Source organism: Bufo gargarizans, chromosome 2 (assembly GCF_014858855.1).
Source record: "Bufo gargarizans isolate SCDJY-AF-19 chromosome 2, ASM1485885v1, whole genome shotgun sequence".
In the NCBI taxonomy this organism is placed as follows: domain Eukaryota; kingdom Metazoa; phylum Chordata; class Amphibia; order Anura; family Bufonidae; genus Bufo; species Bufo gargarizans.
This window is the reverse complement of record NC_058081.1, coordinates 476,806,370-476,830,316: the sequence shown is the minus strand read 5'-3', so window position 1 is coordinate 476,830,316 and position 23,947 is coordinate 476,806,370. Positions and strand designations below refer to the sequence as shown.

Genomic DNA, 23,947 nt, shown 5'->3' with positions numbered 1-23,947 from the left:
TATTCACTGTATTATTTTCTCTTATAACATGGTCATAAGGGAAAATAATAGCATTCTTAGTACAGTGGATTGAGTGGTTAAAAAAGAAAAAAATTAACTCACCTTATCCAATTGATCGCGCAGCTGGCATCGTCTTCTTGCTTCTTCTTTCAGAACCTGCAATAGGACCTTTGACGTAATCGCACTCAACACGTGGTGAGCGCGGTGACGTCAGCGCAGGTCCTATCTTCATTCAGCAGGACCTGCACTGACGTCACTGTGCTCAGTGCTCATTCAGCAGGACCTGCGCTGACGTCACCGCGCTCACCACGTGTTGAGTGCGATTACGTCAAAGGTCCTATTGCCGGTTCTGAAAGAAGAAGCAAGAAGACGATGACAGGTGCGCGATCAATTGGATAAGGTGAGTTAATTTTTTTTATTTTTTAGCTGCTCAATCCCTATTTTACTATGCATTCTGGTATTAGGAATGCTATTATTTTCCCTTATAACCATGTTATAAGGGAAAATAATAAAATGAATATAACACCTAACCCAAACCCGAACTTCAATGAAGAAGTTCGGGTCTGGGTACCACATTCAGTTTTTTCTCACGCGCGTGCAAAATGTATTGCACTCGCGCGGAAAAAAATGAACATCTGAACGCAATTGCAGTCAAAACTGCCAGCAACTGTGTGCCTACTCGCGCGGTTTTCCCGCAATGCACACGCGAGGCATCTGGAGAAAATTCGGGACACCTGCGTGAAAGAGGCCTTAGGGTGGTTCAGGGTTTAACCCATTTTGTTTCTGTTTTTATCATAGGCATAGCATTAAATTTTAACACTAAAATAGCATAGTTTGACTGCTTTATAGCATCTGACTGAAGCTTTTTTATTCCATTTATTGTTACTGCGTTCTACATCATAGTTAGACTCTGCCTGAAGGAAAATAGAAAATAGGAGTTACTGTGCGAACTAGGACTTTCTTGAATAATGTATAAATCAACTTCTAAGTTTGTGTGTTACTTTGACCTCTACAGAATGGATTTTTCTATTTTGATATTCCTCTACAGATTGGATTTTTCTGTTCTTTTTTTCCTCTGGAGATAAGTGCCACCAGATGTCTGGAAGTTCTATATCTCCTGCTACTGTACTGAAAAATTGTTCCCTATAAGATACTACGGTAATGGCCAAGGGCACTAACCTTTAGCCTATAGCCATTTGAACATTTCCATGGCTAATTGACACTATGGAACTAGTTGTCTGTATAAAGCATAGGTTCACCCAAATGTAAAAGTGTTGGTTCCATTTTAAGTCATGGGAAGCTTCCAGGTGCTGTACCATGATGTACTCTTTCGTCACTATGATCTTGTGAGCACTGTCTCTGCAATTGCCAGATAAGCAACAGCACTGGAGCTGTGGAATCGGTAGTTTAGCTCTTCAGTACCATGATCCTAATTGCAGCACTGTAAAACGCAGCAAAGCCCACTTGGAATTGTTGGTCCCTGCAGCACCACTGAGACAGCTCAAGACCTGACAGATGTCCTGGAATCACTGGTCATTGGTCACTAGATCTCTGCAGTAATTGCTGTCGTCAGAGCCTGTAGAGTGTTGGGAAGGTCATTGGTTTGTAGTGTGGAGATTTCCATTTTCTGGGCCTTTTGCTTACCAGCCATATATTACAGCTTCTGAATAATAACATCCATCCATCACATGATGAAGAAACGTCCTGAAAATGCTCAAATAGTAGAACCGTCACAAACCACTGCCTGCCAATGGCAAATGTGCAGGGCGCTTGTTTCCAGAAGACACTGAACACTGAAATGATTTGTTTTCTCTAATTTTTTCTTCCTCTGGAAACACAATGTGATCTCTCCAGGAGCTTCTGCTTATGTTTATAGGGTACTTGTTCAGGCCCAGAGAACTCCCCACTTAGAGGATATTACTGCAAGTGGTCTCTACAGGATAGAAATACAAATCATTATAAAGCCAAATTCAGATGCACAGATTTGTTGCAAAACTGTCGATTTACCACTGGACATCCACAATGGAGTGTCTATAATCACATGTGGATCCTTCCGAATGGTCTGGGACCCCTAGATTTCCAGTGGTATTTGTAGAATGTCTGCATGGTTGGATAGATGGATCTGGTTTGGAGGATTCCAGGAGAACTGCTTCTGTCCAAATGTATAGTATCAAATAATAAAGTGAACCTCATATTTTGAGGTTTGCTATACTGTACGTACATTGAACTCATATTGGCCATGCCATTGACAGAAGTTGTCTACAGAAATGTTTGTGCTTAGTGTAGTTCAAGGTATAGCTGGGTGGGCCAGGGGTGCTACCAGAACATGTATTTAGATACAGGGCTGGTACAGCAAGCTGAAGCTTTGCCGGAGGTGAAGGATGGATGTGGTTTTATCCCATAGTATAAAGTTATATATGTATATATTTATTTATAACCTACAGAACTACACTTTGTGAATGATACAGTGACATCATTAATTCAGTCATTGTGCTTCTGTATGGACGACAATGCGCCAGTTCATCGAGGTCGCATCATTAGGGAACGGCTGCTGGAGACTGGGGTACCTCAAATGGAGTGGTCTGCACTTCCTCCAGATCTGAATCCCATTGAAAATCTATAGGATCAGCTGAGTCGCTGTGTAGAGGCTCTTAACTCTGTAGAACCTCAGTAACCTGGGGGCCGCCCTTCAAGAAGAGTGGGATGCCATGCCTCAGCAGACAGTAAGTCAACTTGTGAACAGCATGAGACATCTTTGTCAAGCTGTAATTGATGCTCAAGGCCACATGACAAGTTATTGAGACATTGATATGTTTGTGGGACTATACCCACCACTGTTGTATGCTTTAGTTTCAATAAATAGTTTGAGATGAGGAAATCACCATTGCATGCTTCTACTTAAATATCCTACTTTCATGATATAATATCGCTGCAGCGTGAAGTTTTTACGTTTTCCATAAATTTTATCCGAAAGCCAAATATCCCTAACTTTGTAAGTAGTGTGTGTGTGTGTGTGTGTGTGTGTGTATGTATGTATGTATGTACGTATGTGTATATATATATATATATATATATATATATATATATGTTTATTGGCATAGCAACATTCCCCCTGAAGTACATTACATAATCCATAATTTGACCTTACATTTCTTCCTAAATGTGGAGCCATTAAGCAAGCTGTCTAATGACTAATGAAGCATGAGAGGAGAAGTAAACCGGTTGAGAGTTAAAACTGGCCAGAGAGGCCTAGCAAAATCCAACATTAGCACAGATCCAGCCGCAAAGGCCCTCCAGTGTCTTAAAGTACGCCTGAGAGCTGTGCTTAAGAGCAAAATTATGCAGCACTTCTTCATAAGAGGCAGTAGGACAAGTTGTTTCCTGCAAAGATTAGCAGTCATCTCCATTTACCCTGAAGGATTACTGTGTTCAGTGTGCTTGGAAGAACAGGATTAAATGCCAAGTTCGAGGCCTACAACCCCTACTAAAAGTCTGAAGAACAGCAGCAGTAGGTTGAAGATGAGTGACATGTACTACAGCAGAATGGAATCAATGAAAGCTGAATAGATCCAACGACAGAAAAGACAGTCTCGGCTGTAGTCCTGTGTGTTTTATTTTCTTTTCACCAATTGTATTCATCTGCCAGTTTGATTTTACCCTTTTGCTTTTCTGGACAGAAATAATGGCGGTGGGTCTATAATACTCATATGCCGAAACTACACCCACCGTGAAGCACACTCGGTGAGATCGCCATTTCACACAAGGTGCTGCAAATACTAGGTGCATCCTTGGTGGTATGTCATGACAGACAAGCATAGAAGGATCATAAAGTGGCAGTTAGGCAAAGAAGCACATGAAGGCAGTACCTATATGGGAGAATACCATCATACTATGGAATCAGATGGATTGATAAAAAAATAAAAATAAATACCCTGTGTTATAAAGAGGTACTGTAGACTCCTATGGGTGCCATATTATGAACAACTCTGAGGCACTATGGAGCTATAATACAGTACTATGATTGAGGACTTAATACCTCCTTTAAAGAGTATAACAGTTTGTTGGCCATCCCCTTGTTGTTTTTTTCAAGATGATGGAACAAAAAAATAATTAAAGACTCCATTAGAAATCCATCCTACAGTATGTTATTGGATATGATCCACCATCGTCCCTTCTATGGTAGTTGGACCAAATGTGTTTGTCAGGGGTAGACTGGGAACTTAAAGTGGCCCTGGAAAAAACTAAAACTGGCACCATGTTGTAGGCAGGTCTAAATTGACAGAAGACAGGACCAATTAGTAGGCAGGGCCAGCAATACCATAAAAGTTTCCTTGTGAGGTCTATGGCCGTTCCACCTCTGGTGCATATGGCTATAAGCCCCTAGGCCTGCTATGCAGTATTGGAAGTGACAATGCCAAATGTTTTCTAAGCAGCTATCCGAACATTCAGATCATCGTGTTTCAAATCTCTTATATCCTTCTAGTTTAGTACTATATACACACCGCAGCACTTCCAATAGGTGAAAAAATTTGGGATCCTTTATTCACCCGTGCGACGTTTCGGTCCACTTGCTGGGACCATTTTTAAGCCTGGCTTAATGTAAATGTAAAGAAAATTGAAAGTTCCAAGCCAAGTTTTGAGATTTAAAGAGGTTGACCAGGAGATTGACACTGATGACCTGTCCTCAGGATAGCTGACCAATATCAGATTGGCAGGGGTCCAGCATCCCGCACCCTCACAGATCAACCTGTACCATGTAGGGTCAGCGCTGGATTACACAGCGCCGTCTGTTGTATGGTGGACGGAGCTGGTAAGTGCAGCGCTGCTCCTATTGAACTGAATTTGTGCTACACAGATCTGTTATTAATGGCTTGTCCTGAGGAGTATGAAATTCCTAGACATCCCTTCAAGGAGGACAATCCCACAGATGAAATGAGCGCACAGAAAGCATTTCCCCCCTATGATCACGTACAAAAATACATGTATATTGTCATTTTCTATCCGATTGTTAAAAAGGTCCATTCAGCCATTTCTTTCATTTATGTCACCCATTATATCACAAATGCCGGACAGAAGCGCACATTATGCTGTGACTCATCCATCGCTGGCTTGCCTTCCATTGCAGGTTTGAACAAAGTCATTGGATGTTTATGAGAAAGCTGAATGTCAGATGTCCTAGGCAGGCTGCTCACATATCAGTCTTAGTACAGCAGTAGTAGAGGAACAGACGGCCATACCTGACCACTCAGACAGAAGACACTTGAATCATTGCTCCTCAATATGAATTCTACTGTCATCTCTCCTGGTGACCTTGGGCATGTTGATTTACGCTGTTTGCCTCAGGCAGTTCCCTTCTCCAGAGACTCGCAGATCCTGTGTTCTGCACTGAATAGCTTTCCATAGCTACAGTTGTGTTCAAAATTATTCAACCCCCAATGCTGTAAAGGGTTTTAGGGAATTTAGTGTACATTTGTAATTGTGTTCAGAATGAAATCTTACAAGGACTTTTTAAAGAACCAAATGTAACTAAAATTACATCAATTGTTTTTGTAATACATTATTAAATGTTTTTTTTTTGTGATTTCTTCATTGACACAATTATTCAACCCCTTAAAGACTACCACTCTTAAGAACAGAGGTTCATTCAAGTGTTTTCGATCAGGTATTGAAAACACCTGTGCATGTCAAGGAGCAGCAATCAAGCATAATAAGCACCAATTAGGCAGATTTAAAAGGACTGTGATACTCAGCTCCTTCTAGACATTTACTGGTGTGGTTGCAAACATGGTGAAGTCAAGACAATGGTCCAGGAAGACAAGAGAAGAGGTGATTTCTCTTCACAGGAAGGGCAATGGCTATAAGAAGATTGCAAAGATGTTAAACATACCAAGAGACACCATAGGAAGCATCATTCGCAAATTCAAGGCAAAGGGCACTGTTTAAATGCTACCTGGTCGTGGCAGAAAGAAGATGCTGACTTCGACTGATGTGCTCTACCTGAAGCGCAAAGTGGAGAAAAGTCCCTATGTGACTGCTGAGGAACTGAAAAAAGATTTGTCAGATGTGGGTACTGAAGTTTTAGCTCAGACAATAAGGCGCACACTGCGTAATGAAGGCCTCCATGCCAGAACTCCCAGGCGCACCCCCTTGCTGTCTCCAAAGAATAAGAAGAGTCGACTGCAGTATGCCAAAAGTCATGTGGACAAACCACAAAAGTTTTGGGATAGTGTTCTGTGGACTGATGAAACAAAATTAGAACTGTTTGGGCCCATGGATCAACGCTATGTTTGGAGGAGGAAGAACAAGGCCTATGAAGAAAAGAACACCTTGCCTACTGTGAAGCATGGCGGGGGGTCAATCATGCTTTGGGGCTGTTTTGCTTCTATAGGTACAGGGAAGCTTCAGCGTGTGCAAGGTACCATGAATTCTCTTCAGTACCAGGAGATATTGGATGAAAATGTGATGCAGTCCGTCACAAACCTGAGGCTTGGGAGACGTTGGACCTTTCAACAGGACAATGATCCCAAGCATACTTCCAAGTCCACTAGAGCATGGTTGCAGATTAAAGGCTGGAACATTTTGAAGTGGCCACCGCAGTCACCAGACTTAAATCCGATTGAAAACCTCTGGTGGGACTTAAAGAAAGCAGTTGCAGCGCGCAAGCCTAAGAATGTGACTGAACTGGAGGCTTTTACCCATGAAGAATGGGCGAAGATACCCGTAGATCGCTACAAGACACTTGTGTCAAGCTATGCTTCACCTTTAAAAGCTGTTATAACTGGAAAAGGATGTTGTACTAAGTACTAAGTTTGAATGTCACTTGGGGGTTGAATAAAACTGATAATGATGTGAGCACAGAAAAGACATTTGTGGTTATTTCATTATAAATGTTATGTTATATTTGTCTGACTTACAAGTGCCTCTTTGATTTAATTGTAAACAAGATGACTAAAATGATCAAAATCAATGTCAAACTGGCCAAAACACTCATTTTCAGTGGGGGTTGAATAATTTTAAACACAACTGTATGTAGGAAACCTTTATAACATGCTAGCTACAGTAAGTGCTTCTGTGCTGCACAATTATACCAAGTATCTAAAAAGAAAATACATTAGGGGAGATTGATCATCTCCCTATGCCAGTTTCTGGTGGAAAAAAGTTGCAAAACCTGTGTCTGAAATTATTTTATATGCGACTAAATCTACACTGCCATCTACACTTTCTCAGAAGGGGGTAGTGTCAGCAGGCCCGGCACATTTATCTTTACACCAGTTTTCTTCTGTAAATGAAGATTGAAATATACGCCAGCTCAGTTTAGGTGCACAGACTTCCGGAGGATAGAGACATGGACTCAACAAGACCAGCACCAAGAGGCTAATAGCAGATCCTTTAAGTCCTGCAAGTGGGTGCAGGGGTCATCATTGGCACTGTGACTACACAGCCCCATATGTGTTTAGACACCTTTCCACCACAACCGGCATCCTCTGGATAGGTCATCAGTATCTAATCGGTGGAGGTCCAACACCTTAGCTGTCTGAGAAGGCACTGGCATTCTCTGTTTAAAAACAATTCTTATTACTCAGTCTTGTGCCTTCCTTTTGCTTTTCTTGCTAGAAGTTTATAGCTAAAGGTACAGAATGGAGTTACTAGTTGGGTTGTGTATTGGCACAATCTGACACTATCCAGCCAGGCTACCAGTGTCAGACTGTGCAGGCATACCCCCCACTAATAACACCCATCTGTACCTTTAGCCTTACACTTCTAGCAAGAATAGCCAAAAAATTGCACAACACAGTCATAATAAAGCATGCTCCAGAATTGTTACGACACGGAGAATACAAGTAACTACTAAGACAGTCAGGAGCGGTGAGAGGTCATCTTTAACAAAATTTTCAGCAATTTGTGCTACAGTAGCTCTTCTGTGGGACCAGACCATATGGGCTAGCCTTCACTCCCCATGATTATCAATGGGCCTTGGGTGGTCATGACCCTGTTGCTCGTTCACTGGTTTTCCTTTTTTGGCCATTATTGGTAGGTATTCGCACACCAGACCCTGTCCCTCAGATCATACAGTTGCCCATTTTTCCTGCACTTCAATAGATAAGTTTCAAGAACTGATTGTTTACTTGCTGCATAATATATCCCGCCCCTTGATAGGAGATAATCACTGTTCACGTTATCTTTTTACTGGCATGGCTGTTACTTTATATAACAGATTAGTGCCACAATTCTTTGTCTAGTGCAGGCATCCTCAAACTGCGTCCCTCTAGCTGTTGTAAAACTACAACTCCCACAATGCCCTGCTGTAAGCTGATACCTGTAGGCTCTTCGGGCATGCTGGGAGTTGTAGTTTAGCAACAGCTAGAGGGCCGCAGTTTGAGGATGCCTGGTCTAGTGTGTCAACCCATAAAAAAAAATTTTTTAAACCAAGTACAGTAATTTTTGTTGGAATATCCGACATACATTAAGAAAATGTTCCCTGTCGTTAGGTGAAATGAATGGAGGGTGGCCGTGCATGCTCAGTGTGCCCTTCTTCACTTTGCAGGCTCTGTTCTAGAGATAGGTGCGGGTCCCAGAGGTGAGACCCACACCTATCAGGCATTGGCATATCCTCAGTATATCTCAATGTATGAGATGAGCAGACCCCTTCAACAGGGTTAAAGAGATATAACTTCCCATTCAAACTAATGTTAGAATGTTTGCTACCATGAAATTTGTGCAGTTTAAATCATCTACCGGGACCTTCCTCCACTGGATGTGGAACCCACAAGATGTGGTAAGATCCACCCTTTTTCTTCACTTTTATGTGATTCTGAAACAGTGGAGTCGAGTATTTTTGTTGTTTCTCACCTAGTGGTACTATATATTTATTTTAAATAATTTAGTAAAAGCTATGTTTTAAGATACCCAGTTCACATATAAATTCTGCATTAATTTGGGTGTGATTCTATACTGCTACACACTCACTATCGTGTGGCGGTATAACCAATACCTTACTCAATTTGTGCCAACCATAGTATTAAATGTTTGCATGTACTTTATGGCTATCCGACAAAATAAAGATATAAATACTAAAATTCAAGGAATGGTTGCGATAAACCAATGTCCTTTAACAACGTCCCTTTCGATATGTATCAGGGATATCTGGAAATAAGCAAAGTCCCAATGCGCAATCAAATGGACAAACTCAAGCGGCGTCCTGCTAATAGCATCCACCAGCGGCGTCCCACTGGAATATTGGTGAAGTTTTTAAATAGCTGGATAATAATCGCTGGATAAAATTGACAAAGATGAAGTTATGGTCCTCCGAGTTTGCAGACCAATATTTCGTAATAAACTCGCACACAGGCAATTGTTTGGCACATGTAGTCAGGCCTTCCCCATGGAATCAGGCCTTGCACGTTCTTTTCCAAATATGCCCTTCATGTGACAGATGATTCTTTCTTTGCGATTCTCCAGTCAAATCTCCAGCTTCCCAAGTGGTACAAGATTTGGGGTCCTGTCTAGGCTAGACGCGTTTCAGGGTATAACATCACCCCTTCCTCAGTAGCCTAGGTTTTAGTGTGAGAGCCATATATTATTATTTTTTTGGGCGATTGTCTGTGGCTAAATTGAATTAAAATTGGGGAAGGGGGTTATAAATTTAGTACTCCATGGAAGTGTGGTACTCCCTGAAGCAACTGTCAATGCAGAGGCCCGGGGCACGTGTCACACTGAGTGGTGGTGTCCTTCCGTATCCCCCTCCTGTGACACACTCTGCACTTTTTTGGGGACCGTCCCTTCTTTCCAGTATGGGGGGACCACACCTGGAAAATGTTGGCCAGGGAAGATCCAGACGCCTCCAGTTCCGGAGGTACTCCGGCCTGCTCCTTCTCGGTCAGAAAAGATCAGGGCCTTGAGGACTGCCTCATAGAACTGGAGGAATGTCCCTGTGCTGCCAGCGCTCCGGGACAGCACAAAAGAGTTGTACAAGACAACCTTTACCAAGTAGACCGCAACTTTTTTGTACCATGCACGGGTTTTGCGCATGGCGTTATATGGCTTGAGGACTTGATCAGAGAGCTCAACTCCTCCCATATACCGATTGTAGTCGACGATACAATCGGGCTTGAGGACCGTTGCCGCGGTACCTTCCACAGGGACAGGGGTGATGCCGTTACCGTGAATTGTGAACAGTACAAGGACATCCCTCTTGTCCTTATATTTGACCAACAACAGGTTTCCACTAGTAAGGGCATGGGTCTAACCCCTGGGGATAGGTACCTGGAGGGGGTGGGTAGGGAGGTCGCATTGATTTTTACGCACGGTCCCTCAAGCGGACGTGGATCTGGCGGCAAGGGACTGGAACAAGGGGATACTAGTATAAAAATGATCCACGTACAGGTGGTAATCCTTATCTAGAAGTGGGCACTTAAGGTCGCACACAAGTTTCCCGCTAACACCCAGAGTGGGGGGACATTCTTGGGGGTTCAATATGGGAATGTCGCCCCTCGTACACACGAAACTTGTAAGTGTACCATTAGGTACTCTCTCAAAGTTTGTACAGCTTCACGCTATACCTCGCCCGCTTAGAGGGAACATACTGGCGGAAAATGAGTCTCCCCTTGAAAGCAAGGAGAGACTCGTCAACAGTGACCATCCTTCCAGGTACATACGCCTCCCAAAATTAGCCCTGAAGTGATTGATGACCGACCTGATTTTGTACAGGCGGTCATAGGCAGGATCACCTCGGGGGGGGGGGGGGGGGGGGAATGCTGCATTACCTGCATAATGCAGGCATTTCCGAATGGCCTCAAAACGGGAAAGTGTCATGGCCATACAGTAGAGTGGGGTCTGGTAGAGGATTTCCCCACTCCAGTACTGCCTGACACTGTGTTTTTTGACTAGGCCCATGTGCAGCACAAGACCCCAAAACGTCCTCATCTCGGCTGCACTGACCGGAGTTCAGCCACCGGACCTAGCCAAAAAGGAGCCCTGGTGTTGAGCAATTAACTGTTAGGCGAACAAGTTTGTTTGCTCCACCGTCAGATTCACAAAGTGGTCACTGAAAAAAAACCTTAAAAAGTCATATTCAGTGAAGCCCACTGTGTGAATCTGGATTCCTGGTTGGCCAACAAAGTCATGAATCACTGGCTCAAAATCCTCTGGGGTACACCAGACAAGTTCACCGGTAGGGGGCTCAGGTGGACTTATCTGGTGGGCTGGAAAACTAGTACAAGCCCCAGGGCTGCTCATACTAGTGTGGGCCACGGGGTCCCCTGGCTCCGCCTGGCGGCGTCTTCGCCACCTTGGGGCTCATCATCACTAGATGATGAGGACGACTCCGGTGACAAGAGGAAAGTGCAGTCATCCTCGTCCTTACTGGGGCTCTCGGAGTCGGAGACAAGCAGGGTGCATGCCTCCTCGGCCGAGAACGTCTGGCGGGACATGGGGAGTGTGTGTAAAACTTTATTTAGTGGGCGTGTGTGTGGGGGAATGGGTGTTCACGTTCACTTTATGAACTAAATTTAAAAAAATGAAAGACCCAAAAATTTGGAAAAACAAACAAACATTCAAACTCGCTGATCAGCGGTCCAAAGCTGATCAGCGGTGGAGTGGGCGATGCGCTAACAGTGGCCGGACGCTAAGAGTGCCGGCCACAGTCAGCGCACGCACACACAAAAATAGGGTCTAGGGTCACAGTGTGCTGTGGACCCCAGACACCCGATCAGGGTAAAGTTCCCCAAAACCTTTTTTCCCTAAAACTATCCCTCAGTCTTCCTGCCTAATCTATCCTTTCCCTAAACCTGTCCCTGCGAACTTTTGAGTGCCAGATGGCACTATGGTGGCTCACATGGGGGTGCTGGGCTCAGAGGTGGACGGACGGGCTCCTGGCTCCAGGGAAGCAGTGTGGAGGAAGAGAGCAGAGCTGGGGGAAGTTAACCCCCGCCTGCCCATCCAGCCAATAGGATGCGATGCTGAGAGGTAATGTCACCGCCTCCTCTCAGGATCTAAGGAGGGTAATTTGTGGTGTATTATCACACCACTATTCACCATCCTATTCCGGGTTATCGGGTCACCGGAGACCCGAATGACACGGAAACGCAGCAAACCGCAGGTCTGAATTGACCTGCGGTTTGCTGAGATCGCCAAAATGGGGGGTCACAGGACCCCCCTCAGCATTGTCGCAGAGTGCCTGCTGAATGATTTTAGCAGGCACTCTGTACACCCTGTGTCCTTAAGGACTCGGACATCAGGGCGTACCTGTACACCTTAAGATGTTAAAGGGAACATGTCATCAGAAAATGACCTATTGTTTGAATTTTTGGTGATTTTTTGTTTTAATTATCAATGTCGCTATCTATATTTAAAAGGAACCTGTCACCAAGAAAATTCAGTGTAATCTTCAGGCGGCATGTTATAGAGCGGGAGGAGTGGGGCAGAGTGATATATAGTTTTATGGGAAAGGATTTAGTATAACTTGGATTTTATACATTTAAAGGGAACCTGTCACCCAAAAATCGCCTATTAAGCTGTTTACAGTACCTTATAGTGCTGTATACTCGGTTCTTGATGCACTTTTTGTTTGTTTTCCCGCATGTCTGCTCATTCAGAAATCGTAGTTATATTCAGCTGCTGCCCCGTGCTGCAAGTCAGGCTTGAAGTCACGGGGGCAGCGGCCTCGGCGTCTTACATGGCCCTCTCCCCGCCCCCTGCCTCTGTTACTGACAGCCGAACTCCGAATCCGGGACCGCGCTCAACGGCCGCATGCGCAGTAAAGGGCGGCAGGAGCGCGGTCCCGGCTGCCGCGCGTACTACGCGCCGTCTTACTTTCGCCGCACTGCGCATGCGCCCGACATCCTGTATCAAACGCGCCCGCGCCCAGATGCCGGGCGCGGGCGCGTTTGATACAGGATGTCGGGCGCATGCGCAGTGCGGCGAAAGTAAGACGGCGCGTAGTACGCGCGGCAGCCGGGACCGCGCTCCTGCCGCCCTTTACTGCGCATGCGGCCGTTGAGCGCGGTCCCGGATTCGGAGTTCGGCTGTCAGTAACAGAGGCAGGGGGCGGGGAGAGGGCCATGTAAGACGCCGAGGCCGCTGCCCCCGTGACTTCAAGCCTGACTTGCAGCACGGGGCAGCAGCTGAATATAACTACGATTTCTGAATGAGCAGACATGCGGGAAAACAAACAAAAAGTGCATCAAGAACCGAGTATACAGCACTATAAGGTACTGTAAACAGCTTAATAGGCGATTTTTGGGTGACAGGTTCCCTTTAAATTCCTGCTCATTTGGGCTTTAAAGTCAAGGAGGTGGTCCTATCAGTGACTGATATCTATGTGTGTATACACAGTCATAGAGGAAAGAGTGTCAATCACTGATAGGAACGCCTCCTGGATTTCAAAGCCCAGAATGAGCTGGGATTTAAATGACTGAAATACAAGTTTTACTGAATCTTTTTTCATGAATCTATAATCTCCATGTTTAACATGATGGGTTCCCTTAAAAAATAAAAAAAATTACATCTAAAATTGTGCAGTTTTCACACTGACCAATAGTCCTAATAAGTTTTTTTTACTTCCTGCGTTCTGTTTGGGTTTATTTTTCAGTAGCCATGGCATTATCATCACAAGCAGAATTACAATGACAGATAACCCCTCTCACAATAGGTACCGGCAATATCACAGCTTACCTTCTCCCTCCTGAACACACAGAGCATGCCTAGAAAACTCTCCCATAGAATTCATTGGGGTCCCCTGCTGTCCATTGTATCTATGGCCCATGTGACTGCTGTCAAAGAACAGGAAATCTTGACATATTTTACATCTAGTGGCCAGGGTGATTTAAGAATTAGTTTTTAAATATAGATAGGGACATGGAAAAGTGTCTAAAAAGAAAAAAAATCACAAATTCTTTAAAAAAAGAAAATATGTGATTTAAACAATGGGTCATTATTCCGGTGACATGTTCCCCATGAAAGGATGAGTTTCACAAAAACAGCCATTAGCCATTACAGCATATGAAGCTCTATATGCTATATTAAAGAGCTGTATATTATCAAATTGTCACCATTGTACAACACACATACAGTGGCCACGTATAAGTTGTGAAAGAATGCCGTGTCACAGCAAAAAACATCTTAGATTGGGCATGTATCGTAGCCATGGCGGACTGTTTGTAAAGAAATACTGCCTCTCCCCCCTGCAACTATACATTACCTATATTAGAAAAAGATTTGGGCTACATAAAAAATGAGTATCTTTGTAAATACATTGCATTATGTATAGTGTTACATAATGCAATTAGTATAGCCAAAAGCTATATCCATAATTGTAAAGGCTTCAGAGCTGAAATCTCCCAGAATTGCTTTCTTCCGCAGTGTCTCCACCTCCTCACTTATTTATATGCAAACTATATATGTATGATAGGTTGTTTAATAACTAGTAGTGCTAAGGTGGCGCACATGGTGATTTTTACATAGGACTGCATCTTACATTTCTGGTATATTATCACTCTACACACGTGCTTAGGGATATATCCCTTTGTTTGTGGTTGTGAGGGCTGCACCAGGCCCTGGCAGTTGTGTCTCCCTATAAGACCAGTCTGAGGCCTGCTAAAAGCAATTCTATTTCAGGAGCATCTCGGATGAGCTCTGCAGAGGATAAGAGTGCTTAATCTATCTCTCACACCTCAAAGCCAGGGAAGGCAGCAGGAATATATAAATACCTGAGCACCACACTGAGGTAGCACACAGGGCACATCCTGAGAGATGAGAAGAAGATAGAATGAGTAGTCTAGGCCTAATTACATGGTTCAACCCGCCGGATCTGCTGTGTATTCTTGTGCCGGGGTCCTTTCTCTTCATTTCCAGTACATTGAACCACTGGTTTTATTAACCTGGCAAAGTCAACCTTATTTGAAAAATGTCTGGTAAATGATAACGTTCTCCTTCTATTGACTTGAATGTCTGCAGAAGAACTGCAGTAAAACACTTTACATATGAGCAAAGTACATGCAAAGAATATACTAGAAACTTGTGAAGGAAAGAATGGATGTTAGGTATGCCCAAGTTCTGATTGATGAGTTGGTGGCCATAAAGTAAGATGCTGTGAAGACCTGCTGCCCCATTATACCATAAGTCTCTTACCCATGATGATGGTAGTAGGGTGGCTGTCTGTGTATTACATATGTTTTTAGCCCACCTTACTATGTATATTTGCATATTTGCCAGCCGTCAGGATTGACTGCAGACTGCAGCATATGTGCTAATCTGAATTTAAAAGGGCATTTGTAGAGAAATACCCTTTTTTAATTAAAATATTGGTGAGAATGTCAAGCATAGAGCTATACCTGTTAGAAATATACATTTGGTTTGATATTGCCAGACGGGGTCCTCTCTTCTTTTGTCTTATTCATTCTTGATTTTCATTTGTTCTGGTTATTTGTCCTTTTTACATCTCTCTGATGTTGAGCTAGTCCGAAAAAAGATACATTTGTATATTTTTTTTCTTTTCCAGACTAATGTGCCATGCAGCAATAATGTAGCATTTGATGTAGAGCGACTCGCCAGGAGTCAACCAACTTCACGAGGAACTGCACCAAGCGACACAGTGGATGAGGGATCGCTGATTCTGGAATCTCTACGCTCATCTGCGATATCACAGCTCCCACATGAGGGAGAGATCACTCCAAGGACAGGAGAAATCAACATAGCTGTCACAAGTAAGTCATAGCTAGGTCTGTCTGCGTTGTCTACTGTATGGAGAATGCTGCAATTTTTGTTATTGGCCTAGAATCCATTGTAACCACATTGTGATGTTGACATATTTAGTAGAGGAGATGTCTTCATACAAACCTCTGAACTTTGTTCTGTAATGGATTAAGACTTGATATTAATTCATTCCATAAGTGGCAGTAACTGACAGGCTTGCAGGCATAGAATCTGCTGGGAGACCTAGCAGTCAAGGAGCCTACCTCCGATGATAGGTGGGGGAGAGAGAAGTCAAGAGTGAGCAAGGGTAAAGGAAAACAATACAGAACTCCAATGAGAGAAGATGAAGACTGAGTGAAAATCAGAATATCTATAAGCTTTCCATGTTCTGAACTCACTTGGTGGACTTTTGGCCATTCCATGTTTTGCCATGGAGGCCTCATTGTTGCATGTCTGCTTTCTTAGTGTCTTATCAGGATGATATAACCTTGGAATATTTTTATAATGTGAAAAGGGTTATGGAAATATATTGTATATGAATATAACAGAGGAGTAGCATCTTTGTGACAGTATGAAAAGTTGATCCCTCCTGAAACTCGTCATTGGTTTCTGAAGAGAAAGTCATGTTAAGGTTTCATTATATATAATATTAGAACCAGTAAAGGATTTCTTCTTCTAGTATTCATCAATCTACACAAAACAAATCTATGCAAAAACCTTGTGGCAGGCCTATATTTGCAGGAGGATTCATTGACACCATTGTTTGGTCTCCTTCCCCCATTTTCTGCATCCAGTCCTGTTTTAAGCTAAAACATGTAGGGAAATATGGACCTTTGATACAGTTGTGTAAATGACGCTTAAAGTGAATATCCATTCTTGAATACCATTTTGTTTAATCCAGATAGATTTAAAATTCTGCTCTAATTTATTTTTTGTTCAGTATATCTTTATAGCATTTGAAAGTTTATTTTCTAGAGCTCCTCATTCATTTGTACTCATACAGATAAATTATACAATTCAATTTGCCCGCAGGCACCACTAGAGGGAGCTTAGGAGCTTACTGCTGCGTCTTATTGTCATGAGAACTTCATCAACATGCTTTGACACCATAAACTTTGGCAGATCGATTAGAGACGACATCATTGTATGATCAGTGGAGGTTTGATACTGGGGCCTGCACCAATGCCTAGTATAAAGGAACAATGACACCTTTTAGTGTTTTTCAAAACAAAATCCTTTTTTTGTATCTGCATAAAACGTCTGCATTGATGGAGTATAAGTACTTTTTACTAAAGCAAAGTGTTCTCATTTATTGGCTGCAAATAAACAATAATACCCTGGAAGAAGCAACTGCTGCCATGATCTTGTGTGCTGGTCCATGGAGAGCGTTTCCTTGGTATCTCCGTTAGTGACTGCAAGTCTTTCAGTGTCTTTTTCTTCATTGCTATAAATACAACTGAAACTGGCCATACACTTTTAGTATCAGTCTAACCACATCCCTCTCGACTCTCCCGTACACATGCATGCTCGACTCGGCAGAACTTACATTAGTTCTCAAAGGGGAGAGTAGAGTAAGCCACTGTCAGACAACTCGCATCTTCCCTTAGAATAAAAAGTTTGGCCATGTTAAATTCAACATGCCTAAAGCCCTTTTGTCCAATGGGGTCTGCTGAACGTATATCAGTCAAATGTCTAATACAGAATAGGTGGCCGGTCCAGCTGAAACTAGGGTGTTTAGCTGACATTTAATGTAATGTCTATGGCCGTCTTAAGGCCAGACACACACGAGAGCGAGTTCAATGCAGTAAACTCGATGCGTGTGTCAGTGTAACGTACCTTTCTGACCTCCACTCCTCTGACAGGATTGCACTCCATTTTAATGATTTATAATGCTGTGTGACCCTGTAAGGCCTGAAATCTACTGAATTACACTGACATAATGCTGTCAGTGTAATACTATAGATTCCAGGACTCCTAAGGGTTACACAGCATTATAAACCAGTATAATGCTGTGCCATCCTCTCAGAACAGGACCTCACTAACACACACTGCGAGTTTGTCGCACTGACCTTGCTTGTGTTTGTCTGGCCTAAAGGTGCTATCCATTTTCAGAAAAACTAAAATTATAACGGCTAAAGCCAGTTATCCAGCACCCTCACCCCCCCACCCCGTTTTGTGTTTGTAACAGTTGCAACCAGTCAGTGGCTTTATCGGACACTTGTACTACTCATGGCGGTTAGTGTAAGGCATAGGACCCCTGATTGGCTGCAACGGTCACATTGTAGACGCTTGTAAACCAAGACTGGGGTGACTGTCGGAACACCTGTGCTGTACGAGCAGGGGATTGAAGAGAGATTTTTTTTTTTTTTGTCTGTATTCATTTGAGAAGCTGGATAAGTCCGCCCAGTGGCATAGATAAATGTCTTCTGAGCTGTCATGGTGGCCTGAATACAAAAGTGTAAGGAAGAAATGGGACCTACTGTATGATTGGCTTTGTGCTGCTTCATACCAACCAATTTAAATACATTTAGTGCCAAGTAAGAAATAGCATTGTGCTCAGAAGTTGAGATTTGAGCTCAAGATATTTTTCATGTTCTGAAATACAATTTTTCTATTATGTGCCAAACGCAATCTCTTATCTACACAAACCCATTATCATGATCTTGTGCATAACCTACCGCAGGTAAATTGAGGACTGTCAAATTCATTGTAATAATTTAAGGCTATTTTGCTACGTTTTGTATTACGGACACTCAGCGATTGCTCCTTGAAGAGGATCTGTTACTTCTCCTGACATGCCTGTAGTAAATGCTTGTATTCCTTTCCCTATAAAGAGCTGGAAATAAATACCCTAGTCCATAGGGTATGTTGGTAGGGTATATAGACTCTGTCAGAACTAATTGGACAGTGTCAGATTGTGTTAGGACATGCTCCCTTGATAAGGGGAATGGTTCCTGGAGGAACAACACAATTCAATTGTGAACATATATATGACTATGATACAACAGTAACCTATCCAGCTGTTGTTAAAACTACAACCCCCTACATGTCCTTAATGCCACGGCCAGTCATTTCATGCTAGGAGTTGTAGTTTTGCAGTAGCTTAAAGGAATTGTCCAGGAAATAAAAGAAATATAGTAAATGTTTCAGCGGGTGAAAAGAAGTGAAAAAAGGTATACTGACTTCAACTACAACTCCTGGATGCCCGATTCACCGCCGTTTTCTGCTTCCTGGTGCAACAATGAAATCCTGACGCAGAGATTTATAACCGTCGAATGACTGCTAGGGGAAGTTTGGTGCATACACTGCTGAGGAAATGTAGTATTACATATCAACCTTTCAGATGAATGAGCCCACCAGAGCAGTGGCCATTCTGGTTCATAGAGGAGGGTACCAAGTGGTGGACTCTTAATAGGCATTTTGTAGTGGGACAGTTACTTAAAAAGTCACAAGTTGGAGATCACCGCCTTTAAAAGTAGACAAAAAGTATGAAGAAATGTAAGTCTTTGGGTTGGATGACGAATTCTGGACTTTGTGTTATCTTGATCTTCTGCATGTGATGACCACTAATGTTGTGCTTATGGCATATAAATTGCATTGTCCGCGCCACACTACTGCGCTACCATTGTGTGTCTTCACATTTTCTGGCATTCTGTCGATTTTATTCAGCTAGTGCTTGGACTTGTGTGATAAATTAAACAAAATAATAAAATAAAAAAAATCTCCTCTCAAAATGGCAAAATATATATGTACTGTAAGGGTTAATATACATGTTGTGCTGTGCAAGTTGCTGAAGATTTATGTGCTGCTAATCTACAGTGTAACACAGTACCAGTTAAGTAGATGAAATTTCCAAAAATTTCTGCTCATAAATTGACCTGCATTTTAGATTTTAAAACCTGCAATATGTCAATTTGATGCAGAAAAGCTCCATTGACTTGAGTGGATATTTTCTGCATGAAAACCGCATGAATACGTTTCATTGCAGGTTTAACCCATATACGCAAAAAATCCACAAGTTCTAAGTTAAAAAACAAACACATTTTTAATAAAATAAAAATCACTGTACTCCCCTGCTTCTGTAGCTCTCGTTCCTGCTCCCATGCCATGTCTCATGTTACCACTGAATCAATGCTACAAAGGAAATCCACATGCAAATCTGCACTAAAATCCACATGATTTGGTGCAGATTTATCACTTCTTATGCAATTGCTGTGGAAGATTTTCACAGCAGTTCCGCAACATGTACAACTACCATATATTGGGTTACAGCGATGGTTTGCTGATATGTGATATTGACCCTTTTCTGTTTGGTCTGTGTTGCGCTTTTTGGCAAAAGTGACAACAGAGGGTACAGTTATATTGGTTGACACTATTGAATGTCACTTTGTTATTAATAAAACTTGCTGAGAAAATGACACTTGTTCACCCGAGACTATAATAAAAAAAAGTGGCAACCAACTTGCCGCAAAACTTAAAAAATGCCCATATCTCTGTAAGGCTCTGTTCACATGATGAATGCCAGTGGTGCCTGTCAGACCCCATAGACCTATAATGGGGCCAGGCCGGTTACACCAGGATGTCCTTTTTTCTGTTTTTCTATTTTATCTGTTAGATATGCTATGCTGGCTCCTTATGGACCGACGATTCAGTTGTGAACAGAGACTTTGTGAAAGAAGCAATTACCAAACTCTAAGTGGTTCTAACTTCTGATTTACTAGTATATAGTCAGTTGTGCATATTGGATAAAATGGTAAAATTAGTTTTGTTGTTGAATGAAACATGATTATCATCAATCAATGGTGTGGTGCTCCTGAAATGACCTAATTGTAGGATCTGTGGTAAATAACATGGTTTCCTTACATAGTAGGTATTTTGTGTATGTACCACAAATTATCTAACAGGTTCTTTCCTCATGTGTGCTGCCTTTTAACTAGATAACCTACAGAAATGAGTTTTGTGTGTTTTATGAAATGGAATAACCTGTTGTCTACTAAGAAACAAGTATGTCGGCCACGTGTGACCTCCGCCCTGTTACCTGCTCGCCTCCACTCACTGATCTCTACACTCATCATTTTTTAGTCTGTCCTGACTCCTACTGTTGTCTTTTCTGCATACAATGTCTGCTAATTCTATGTTCTTTCTCCAACAAGTAACTCTACTAATCTCAGCTTTCCAACCTTGCTGGTCAGCTCAGTCCTGTGGTGTGGCCCCAAAAAGCCGCCCCTTCTTCTTGTTCCTTTCAGCCTTTGGGCATTGGAGTGATGTGTTGGCCTTGCTGCTGAAATTGCTGTCGAGAGTGACTCCCTCCCATTTCCTTTGTCAACAGAAGAATGGTTCATTATTGCCAGCTTTGGGCTTCTCAGCGCCCTTACACTGTGCTACATGATCATCAAAGCCACGGCTAGCTTGTATGCCACAGAGTAAGTAACAATGTCTTTCTGTTTTATATATTTTCTGTTTATTGCTAAGGCACTTCGATTCCATTTACACAGCAGCCAATATTTCACAGTGTGACACACAAAGCTGATTTTGTTTGTTGAGTCCAGTTGAAGGCATCTGTTCTTCGTTTTTGCCGTTCCTCGTAGAGTATTGGTCGTCAGAAAAGATACTATTCTGCCAACAGTACTGCATAACTGCCATCTCACTTTTCTTTGGGTCAGTGTAGACAACGTTGGGACCCACTCAGTGTTGGGACTCAATCCAGTTGTTACATAGGTCAGTTTAAAGGAGGAGGCTGGCTGTCAAAGTTGAAGACACCTACCATGGTTTTTCATATCATTAGTAAAATAAAAGCAGGTGTTGGGGTGTCAGGTCAAGAAAGCGTTTTTCTTTATATCCTTTCTCAACTTTTATCATTGTCCTCCAACATACCAGCCAGGGATCACTTCCATGGTAATGGCTGATGGAAACATCTGTTCCTCATGAACCAATATTTTGTGCAGCAGTGGACTATTTGAGAGGTTAATCCACTGTGCCGATACAGGATTAAACTAATAGAACACTAGACATGCCCAAAGTTTTCTGTGTACAGTATTGCAAAAATGTTGTACACAAAAATATGATCACTATATTCATCTGAAAGGGTGAAATTCAATTTTGTGTTCTTACAACAGAACACATTTGATCAAAAACCCCAACTGGGTTTATTCCTCATTTTAGGATAGTGACTAGGACCATGAAAATCATTGTTTTCCACCCATGTGGGTAACTCCAGTTACAAAACCACTGTCGTATAGCTCAGGTGTAATCTAAAATTATCAGCTTGTTACCTATCATCAGTGCAAGCTCATGGTATAGGGTTAGGGGAATAGCCAGATAATGGTTGACTAAAGTTATTGTGCGTTGAGATGCAAGGAACCAGGAATCCCTTATAAAGGGTGCTACACTTTGGGCAATCTCTTCTTGTGAAAGGGTCCCTTGACAATTTTTGCTTTTTACAAAGTGACCCCTGCTGGAATCCACAGAAATCAGCTGTAATCTGTAGGAAGCATGTAATTGTTCAGTATTCCTGAAGCGCCACCTCAGGGAAAACTGAGAATTACACAGTGTCCATTCAAACCATTGAGTTGTCTGTGTAATGCAAGATGAGACAAGTCCTACAGAGTCAGTCGCTCTTTGTAACTGTTCTCCACTCTGGCCAATGATGAACACGAGCACCTTGTCTATTAACTCAAAATCCCCTAACTGGATATATTTAGGATTTTACTGGATGGAGCTAAATTTTGCACATGGTTAGAAGCAAGGAATAATTTCCTCAGATCCTTCCACTATCATACTTTGGTCCCCCTATGTGTGTATACAAATTGTGATTGATCGAAAAAAAAAAGCACATGCAGGATGCAGTCTGTGACAAGCCATCTACAAAAGAAGGGCCCCTGACAATTACCTAAACCTCTGTGGTAGAAGACCATGTGAGGATCAGATAATGGAGGCCTCCACCTAGCGCCAGCACAAGTCAAAGAGATCTCTACAAAATGGTGAAGATGGACTAAGGTGGGGTGAGGACTTTGGGCTGAGATATCTCATGGCCACACACAACCGGCACTATAATGAAACGAGGAAAAAACCCAATGGAATTTTTACAGTAGTATATTTTTTTTTATGCATTAGGTTGCAATGCTGTGCTTCAGTCTTTAGTGCAGGAACTTTTTAGTTTTACCATTCTACACATTCCAACAGGTAACATTTGTTAGCTATCCATGGGATAGATGTTAAATGTTAGATTGGTTGGGTTTGACTGCAGGGACTCCAACCAATTGCTACAGCAAGGGGCCTAGGTTCCCCATGTCAAAGGATTAGCGTGAAGCAGTGGCTAGGTATGTATCCGGTCACTTCATACAATCCTATTGGAGGGGTGGAAAAAGCCAGGTGAGAGCGCTTGTGCAGAACTCTCCAAGCTGATGCTATAGGTGATTATTTCACTGCTGGGATACCCCTATAATGCTACTGTGGATTAGAAATCGGCAGAGACATCTGGTTTTTATGGTCATGCTGTGTTTATTTCATGTCATTTGCTTTTAAAAATAGTTTCCATCTTAACATGTAGCAGTTACTGTTTCTATCATTTCCAGTATCCAGACCTGTATATGCAACAAGCGTTTTAAGGAGCGGTTATAAATCACGTTACATTATTAAAAAAAAACAATACAATTTCGATTCATTCCTTTAAATGCTGGCAGGAAATATCGCTCCTGCTTGAAATCCATTATTCTGAAACCTGCCTACTAAACAAGTGGTGTCCTATATTCAGGGCACTAAGAAGGTTCTCATTGAGCATTCAAATGAATGCATGCACATTTTCTGTATTAATGCACCCTCCCTTGTGGCTGCTCTATGGCTTCATTTTCCTCAGTGTCTGTCATCCATGAGTTATGATCCTTGCTGGCTTGCAGCGCTTATGATGAACTAGATCAAGTCCATCAGACCTATTATATTGAAGGATCAATACATTGCACTGAATAAGATCTCTTTCTGAGCGCCTGCACTGTAATGAAATGAGCTGTCCATACAGATAAGAGTCATGCTGTCAGTAAAGCCATTTTAAAGTGGATCATTAACATTAAATATGATAGTGGTTTAACATCATCTGTATTGCCTGCAGTGAGCATGATCATTTTAAAGTCCACCTGACAAGGCCATTTTTGGAGAAACTTTTTCTATGGCAATGCACGTGGAAGATCTGTCAGATGTATGGTTTGATTGTTTTAATGGTGTCAATCACTTCACAAAATGGTCGTCTCCACTTGAAGGAGGT

The 23,947-nt window shown here is 42.5% G+C and overlaps 1 protein-coding gene across 3 annotated transcripts in view; it reads left to right on the top strand.

The window, feature by feature from the left end:
* RNF130 (ring finger protein 130) overlaps positions 1-23,947 on the top strand; it is a 247,138-nt gene that overhangs the window by 194,483 nt on the left and 28,708 nt on the right. The window contains exons 7-8 of one of the 3 annotated variants that reach the window (XM_044281116.1): positions 15,497-15,701; positions 21,020-21,113. In XM_044281116.1, the coding sequence (XP_044137051.1) occupies positions 15,497-15,701; positions 21,020-21,113 (299 nt within the window). Of the gene's footprint in view, positions 1-15,496; positions 15,702-16,722; positions 17,532-21,019; positions 21,114-23,947 lie in introns of those variants that run through there. The other 2 variants (XM_044281118.1, XM_044281117.1) reach the window with 2 other exon arrangements.